Raw genomic sequence first — 7,513 nt, 5'->3', positions numbered from 1 at the left:
TCTGTCATTCAGTGGTGGATTTAGATATTTTTGTTTGTTCTTTTTTTTTTTTTTTTTTTAAGACTGTTCTCTCCTTGCCATGGCTGCATAGTGTGTGCTTCATCCCCTCCCCAGGGACAGCTTCATAAACTGCTTCTTGTCTGTGCTAGTTGTTAAAGCTTCAGAGAGGTGTTAAAAAAAACGACAAACCCCCACAAACACTCTACTAGCAGAAGAGCTTACTAGCTAGTGCAGCTGCATGTGAGGTACTCTTATGGAACGGAAAAAACCATAATTTTTCCAGAGCCACAGACTTTGATCTGGAAGCTGAGCTGTGTACGGCATTATTTTTAAACGAGCCACCCTTCAAAGGCTGCTTCTCCATTTGGAAAATGGTTGGTTGTTGGTTGTTTTTTTTCCTTTCCATGGGGCTTTGCAAGGCAAATGTTTCACGGAGCAGTGCCACCTCTCCCAAGGGATGGGGCCTCACCCAGTGCCATGCTGGGAGCTGACTCGAGGCCTCACCATCAGCTTTGGCTCCGTGCTTCGGCCGAGCCGTGGGACCGCACAGGGCAGCCTGCATGCTGGTGACTCGGTGGCAGCAGCGACGACCACGCGTTGGCTGGCGGTGGTCGGTGGCAATGAGCACAGCCAGTAGCACGCGCGTGTGCAAATTGGCTCCAGGCTTTACATAGAGACGCCGACCTCCCACCGCAAGCGCTTTCGCTAATGGGGAGAAGAGAGGTCGAGTCTGCTTGAGTTCGGAGTAAGGCTGGTGATCCCTGCAGTAGAGTCAACTTTCTACCGGCTTCCAAAGGTCTTAATCTAGTTAACAACAGAAGAAAGCAGCAATTAGCGCTGAAGATAGCACGTTGCTGATGAGCAGCTCAAAGGAGCTGCTGGAGAGCAGGATTTCATTACCCAGCCCATCTCCTCCCAGGCAGCTGGGAGCTTTTGTTACTCAGACTTGGAAAAATTTCTAGAGATGAAGCAGCAGTGAACCGTGAAACTCCCTTCGCCAGTTTGTTGTGGGTTCACTGGTGTCTTCCCGAGCATGCAGGTGTGTGTACGCTCCCCAGCCCCCTGCCCTCCTCTCCGGCAGGCGCAGAGAGCTGATGGGGGGTGAGGGGATGCTGCCCTCCCCAGACATCCGTATTCATCTCCGTCTTCCGTAAATCGCCCTCGGTAAATCACCCTCCGGCACGCTGCTGTTCATGGCCTGGGGCTGATCCCGCGGCACAGCCAGCAGAAAGGCTGAGCGCAGGGTGAGCGGCTGGGGGACCAGGACAGCGCGTGTCGGGGTGACTCAAACACCCAGCACCACTGACCACGCTCCCAGACCTTCCCAGCCAGGAGACCCTTGTTTTAAATGTCCGAGTTTCTTTATTAACCTGAGTATAACAAATATAACATGTACACAGTATAAAAATGAACATAGAGCATGACAGAGGTACAGGTACAACACAGATACATGAACTATACAATGACCAGTTCATTGAATGATAATAATATATTAAGCATTTTGTTGCTTGGAAAAAGCAAGTTTTGATTGTAAAAATTGTATCCTGTTCCACTGAAATTATACAAAGTACATTCAATACTGAAAAGTGACTCAACAGAGCAGCACCAGGGCATGGCCCGGCCGCTTAGTGTTACCTCGGGCTGGGACTGTACAAAATGAATCCAGACGCTTCTCTGGGATGAGTTTTAAGAACTTAGCAATTAAATTAAGAAGTACAAAGTGTTTCGGGGAGGGTATTCTTCTCTTAAAAGCATGTGGAACATGCGCTTCCGGTAGGACCAACGGGCTTCGGCAACATGCAGAGGGTGCAGCCTGGCACAGCTCTACGCGGGCTCCGAGTTGATGGGCGGCAGGTTTTGGTGCTTGAAGTACTGCACGACTTGCTGGGGCAGCTCTGCCAGAACAGCTTTGGCCAGGGTCTCCTTGGGGGCCTGCAGGCGAAAAGAAACAAACCCCGGCGTAAGAACGGCCGTAGGGGACCGACCGAGGCAACGTGGCTGGGCTGTCCCCAACTCCAGACCGTGGCGTTTCATTTAATAACCCCTTAGAGTCTACTGGCAGCCAGCATTTTATACAGCTGGGATTATATTCTATACTACACCTTCCCTCCCGGAGATAATTCATGGTTAGGGAGGAATAAAACATCCTCGGTAGGTTAGAAAAAACAGGTATTGAGTAACAGCAGGTGAAATGGAAATACACTGATCGGTTGCAAAAAAGAGGGAAGATAAGCACAGGCTGATTTTCTGCATCCTCTGGCAATCCTGCGCCAGCAGCAGCGTCCGACCCAGCGCTGACTCCTGGCCGATGGAGATGGGCAGAGAACTGCATCTCATTTTGTCTTTTTCTTTTTTTTCCTTCCTTCATCAACCTTTTCCAAGACACAACGGTGCGTTGGGCAGTGGGCAGCGGGAAGCCGTCCCGCAGAGGGGACACGTGCAGGGTCAGTGCTGGCATTACCCCTTTCTACAGGCGCTGGGAGGGGGCCGGTGGGACTCAGGGCTCACCCCCGGGGCTGGGGCAATTCAGCATTAAGCCCTCGGCACGTGGCACAGGATGGGTGCTGGATGAGGCCTGAGTGGGAGACACTGGCATGGCACCGGGGCGAGGGACGCGAGCCCAGTACCGCCCCAGCTCGCTGCTAGGACCCTGCTATAATTAACCGGGTTTTTTTGACGAGGGGTGGTGGAGACAGGGGGATGCTCAGATGGCGCACGCTATGGAGGTGCAGAGCACTGTTGCCGCTGCCTGCCCCTGCCTGCAACGCAGATTTACGTGGTCCAGGCTAGCATCGCCGAGGGATGTGGCGTTTAGGGCCAGGGTAAGGCAGGTGGCTGCCAGCCCTCTACCTTTCGCCTGTAGCAGGGCTGCTTCACATCCAGGGTCACTGCCAGGCTTGAGACCCCATTTCTGCTGCGATCCCCTCCCCGCCACCCACACTCACGTTGCGGAAATCCCGGAAGGGCACGAACTGGACGATGTCGCGCACGGCCTCCTCGCCGGTGTAGGAGCGCAACACCCGGCTGTCCCCGTCCAAGAACTCCATGGCGGCGAAGTCGGCGTTGCCCACCCCGACAATGATGATGGACATGGGCAGCTTGGACGCCTGCACCACGGCGTGTCTCGTCTCGTCCATGTCGCTGATCACCCCGTCCGTGATGATGAGGAGGATGAAGTATTGCTGCGCAGGGGAGGGCGGAGGGTCAGACCCAGTGGGATGCTGGGGCACCCTCACGGGCCAGAGCCTGCGGGGCACGAGCAGCCGGGATGCTCCGCACGTTGGGGCGAGGCAGGTCCCCTGGGAATTTGGGAGTGCGAGGTTCACCGTTTCCCAGGACCGCTGGCATCACCCCCCTTCAGCAGCACCCAGAAATTTCAGGTGCTCCCATTCCCCCTGGTTTTTGAAAGATAATAACCAAACAACAAACCAGCTCCCAGCCCAAATATTTTGCTGATTTACTGTACTTAATGATCGGAAAATAAAACCCCAGCCTGTGCAGAGCTTCTGTGTCACGGCCAGGAGGAGTTTGGGGCCAGGACACGAGCCCAGCAGGGAGATGAAATCTCCCCCTACCCGCACACAGCAGGGTGCGTTTTGGGGTGGTCCCCATTGACACGTCCCTGTGCCGATGGGGAGCATCTCCTGCATCCCAGTGCTGGGCTACGGTGTAGCAGGGGGCCTGCCCCATGCTCGGGGCTTGTCCGTCTCCTGTACAAAGCCGTGGGTCTCGGAGGCACCAAGGGGAGGGATGCAGAGGGTACCGGAAAGCTGGGGGGATGCCAGAGCAGAAGTGTTAGCACCCGCTCCCCTTCCTGCGGGGAAAGGAGGGTGACGGCACCGGTCCATGGAGCTGGGGGAGGAGGGACGGGCGGACAGAGAGTCCTGCTGGACCCAGCTCAGCAAATCTGGGGCATGCAGACCCCCGAAAAGCCCATCTCCTCCGCCTCAGGGGAAAGTAATGGGTCAATTTTGGCACATTACACAACTTGCGTGTGCTGGAGAAATGACGAAAACAAGCACTTAAGCGCATTAAAGCCCTTTGTTCCTCTCCTCATTCTTTCCATTTCCTCTGAAAACCGCTAGCGCAGCCGTCCTGGAAAAGCAAGAGAGGGAACGCAGCCCCAAGCCCATTTTCCTGGTCTTCCTCCAGCCCACATCTCCTGAAACCTCCCCTAAGCGTCGTCTTCCCTCAACATTCCCTGGTGCCAAACTCCAAGTACGAATGGGGCTGGGTCGAGCTTAAACACAACCCGAGGACGCGGGTGAGGAGGTTTTTTCCCAGAGCCAGGGCAGGCAGCCAGCCCCTTCCCGCCCCTGACCCCTTTCGATGCGTTAGCCCTGCCTGCAGAGCACTGCCCAGGGTTTCGTTTTTCCCTAAATCCGAACTTTTCAGAGCAAATCATGGGGAGGTGTAGGTCTGAAGAGCAGGAGCCCAGCATCCAAGTCGGAAGGGTAAGACTAAACTCCAGGAGAAGACCTGCGTGCTCCTACGTGGTGGCCAGCACTGGTCAACGCTGGAAGCAGAACAAGCGACTGGGGCCTGATCCTGTCTGGGCACCAGTACGGGAGGAAGAGTAAAACCTTGAGGAGAGCAACTGATAATGGGAACGACTTTGAGCTGATTTCCCCCCTTTCCTCCCCTGTGTGGGGTCGAAAAGGGGAAACCCAGAAAGGACTATTTCCCTTTATTCCCTTTTTTTTTTTGTGAAATCCATACCGGGATCACAGAAAAATGCTGGAAAGTATGCAGGAAAAGAGGAGGCAGCAGAGCTCATCATACGCTTATCACGACATATTTCAGAGGCCAAGTGGAGTAAGAGCAGGTTCTGGGGGTCAGCCTCAAAGCCCGGGGGGCTGCAGTGGGGTGAGCTTGGGGGAGCATCGTTACTAGAAGGGAGCGGCGGGCACCGCGGGAGGGCATCGGCGGGAGAGTCCGCAAGGAGCCATGACAAGTTCGGTGGTGTCAGTAAATGGCAGCGGGGCAGGGGTGCTGGCGGCAGCTCCGGGCTCCAGCCGCGGTACCCAGCCAGGTGCCACCTCTGCCGAGCCGCGACCGGAGCTGCTGGGGCAGGGACCAGGCTGGCCCCACGGCCGGCTCCCCCCAGGCTGGGATCTCCATCAGCACACCAACCCAGCAGCCCCTTGCCTCTTTCTCCTCTTTTTGTTGTTAAAATGGCCAATCTCTGAATCCACCGGGGGCTTCAGGGATGATTCCTGATCGTTTGCTAACGATATCAGCAATTTGGCTCATGCGCGTGAGCAGGACTTGAAGGGATTAGGCAGCATTAAACAGCATTCGGTAAGAAAAGGGGAGGTTTGGGTACAGGGACCCTGCTGGAGAGGGGTGTTTTAATTCCCCAAAGCTTATTAATCCTTCCCCGAGAGTCAAATCGTGTGTAATCCCTCTGTCTCTCCCCGCCACCCCGACACGTTTTAGTCCTCCCATCCCTTAAGAGCCGACAGCTCCTGTGTTTGTGATCCGTGTTGCCATGGAAAAACTACGAGGGTTTTTTTGGTTTTATTTGAAATGTTGGGAGAAAGCGAGAGCGGGAGGAAGAGGAGGGCAGGTCCAGGCAGCCACCGAAGCCGGCAGCATCAGGGGTGGCTTTGCTGCACGCATTGAAGATGGGACGGAAGGGGAGAAGACCCCGGGGGAGCCAGATCCCTCATCAATAACGCCTTGTGCTTCCAAAAAAAAAAAGACCGAGCCAACCCAGACTTGCCTTTGACGGCACTATTAGTGCCCATTATTTAAAATCTCCCTTGATTAAACTATTAGTGCCAACGGAGGGGTGCAATTTGCATACGATTAGCGCCTCTGCTCAGTGCGGAGCCTGTGGGCTTCTCCCTCCCCCACTGACGCTGAGAGAGAAAATGAAAAAATGAGGAGCGACCTGGATTTGTGCTGAATTAAACCAAATTCAGTATTTCCTTGTGCCCAGAGCTGGGAAGAGCAACAGCGCCGAAGGCAAGGCTGGAAAAGATCTCCTTGGGGAGGAGGTTTCGGGTGTGATCCAGCTCTGCTCCAGACAGGAATCGGGGAAGCTTTTACCCCGAGGTAGCTCCTGCCACGCACGTGCCGATGCCTAAGCTGAGCTGCTTTTGGCCAGCAAAACCCAGGGGCCAGACCTGCCGTCCTCTGCGGGCAGCCTGCTGCCACAGGGACCCAAGTGAGCTCCATCTTTCAGTCTTCAGATGCTCTTCGCACCCCTAAATGGACAACCCGGTCACCACCGACAAAGCCGGACCCACGGCTGCAGCTCCCGGCACACACGGGCATCCCGGCATCCCTCTAACCACCAGTCTTGCTCTCCAAAATGATGCTGGCTCCGGCTTCCCCGTGGCCCGGCGCAACTGAGCATGGTCGTACAGGGCCCCTGCACTAACGAGCAGCTTTTTGACATATGGATGTGAACGGTCTGATGGACTAATTAACGGGGACTTCCAGGACTGCCGAGTGGCTGGAGTGGCTGCACGGGAACCTGAAGCCTGGCTCTGAGCTCACTGCTTGTCCAAGTGGCGTGAAAAACAATGATCAAACCGAGTCATCCCGTGGTTTTCTGCAATTCCCCCTCAAATATAAAAAGCTATTCAAAGGGGAATAGCAGAAAGGTCTTCTCCTGGCAAAAGGTTCAGATTTGGCCATCAGCCACATCAGAACCAACATGCTTTATGCCACGGCACGGGCTTGCTCTCTCCTGCTGCTGTGTGCAAGGCTGGATGTGCACCCCCAGATCTCCCCAGGAGATCTTCACGGAGGAGAGAGAGATGCGTCCTCCAACTGTTTGTTGTGTGTAGAAGGGAAATAAGCCAAAGGTTTGAAGTCATGCTCAACATCTTCCCTGTTGCTCGTGTTTCCCACCCGTGCTACGGCAGCAGCATCACCATCCTAGTGCCCCCCGGGGACCCCAGGACCGTCCGCTCTGTCCTGCCCCAGGACGGTCCTGCAGCACGCAGGAGCAGGAGGCTGTTTTGAAAGCAAGAACCACGCTCCTCAGGACTATCATTCCCCCCTTATCCATAAGGACAGAGGTTGCCTCCTTAGAGCAAATCCCCTTGGAGCTCAGCAGAGGATGTTTTAGGAAAAAAACTAGGAGAGAACAAAGTTGTCCTTTCCTATCTCCTGCCAGCTGCTGCCCGGCACGTGTCAGAGATTCCCGAGCCCATGCTGGTGCGGTGGTGAACAGCCCCGACGGTTGGGTCTGCCATGAGCACACCCCTTCCCTCTCCGGACCCTCACAGTCCTCAGCCCCAGGCAACGTCCCGGGGTGGTCTCAGCCCCCTGACTCCACTGCACGCTGGCCTGTTGGATACCCGTCACCCAGCCATTCCTGGGGGGCCTTGCTGGCCTCCCCTGTAAGAATTAGGGAGAAATCAATCACTTCTTCACCAGTCATGATTTTATGCATCTCTGATGTTCCCAGTTGACTTGCCAGGCTGGAAGGTCTCAGCCTTATTGCTTCTCGTACGGGAGCTGCTCCCTGCTGCTGAGTGTCTTGGCCAACTCTCTT

The 7,513-nt window shown here is 55.2% G+C and overlaps 1 protein-coding gene across 1 annotated transcript in view; it reads right to left on the bottom strand.

Annotated features, from left to right (window-relative positions):
• Window positions 1–1,545: 1,545 nt before the first annotated feature.
• Window positions 1,546–7,513, bottom strand: part of CPNE2 (copine 2) — a 44,106-nt gene continuing 38,138 nt past the window's right edge. Inside the window, exons 14-15 of the mRNA XM_059825022.1 lie at window positions 2,946–3,182; window positions 1,546–1,932 (exon numbers count right to left, since the gene is read on the bottom strand). Of these exons, the coding sequence (XP_059681005.1) occupies window positions 1,825–1,932; window positions 2,946–3,182 (345 nt within the window). The 3' untranslated portion in view covers window positions 1,546–1,824. The remainder of the gene's footprint in view (window positions 1,933–2,945; window positions 3,183–7,513) is intronic.

Source organism: Gavia stellata, chromosome 15, assembly GCF_030936135.1.
Source record: "Gavia stellata isolate bGavSte3 chromosome 15, bGavSte3.hap2, whole genome shotgun sequence".
In the NCBI taxonomy this organism is placed as follows: Eukaryota; Metazoa; Chordata; class Aves; order Gaviiformes; family Gaviidae; genus Gavia; species Gavia stellata.
Note: the sequence above shows the minus strand (reverse complement) of the source record. Positions and strands in the feature narration are given on the sequence as shown.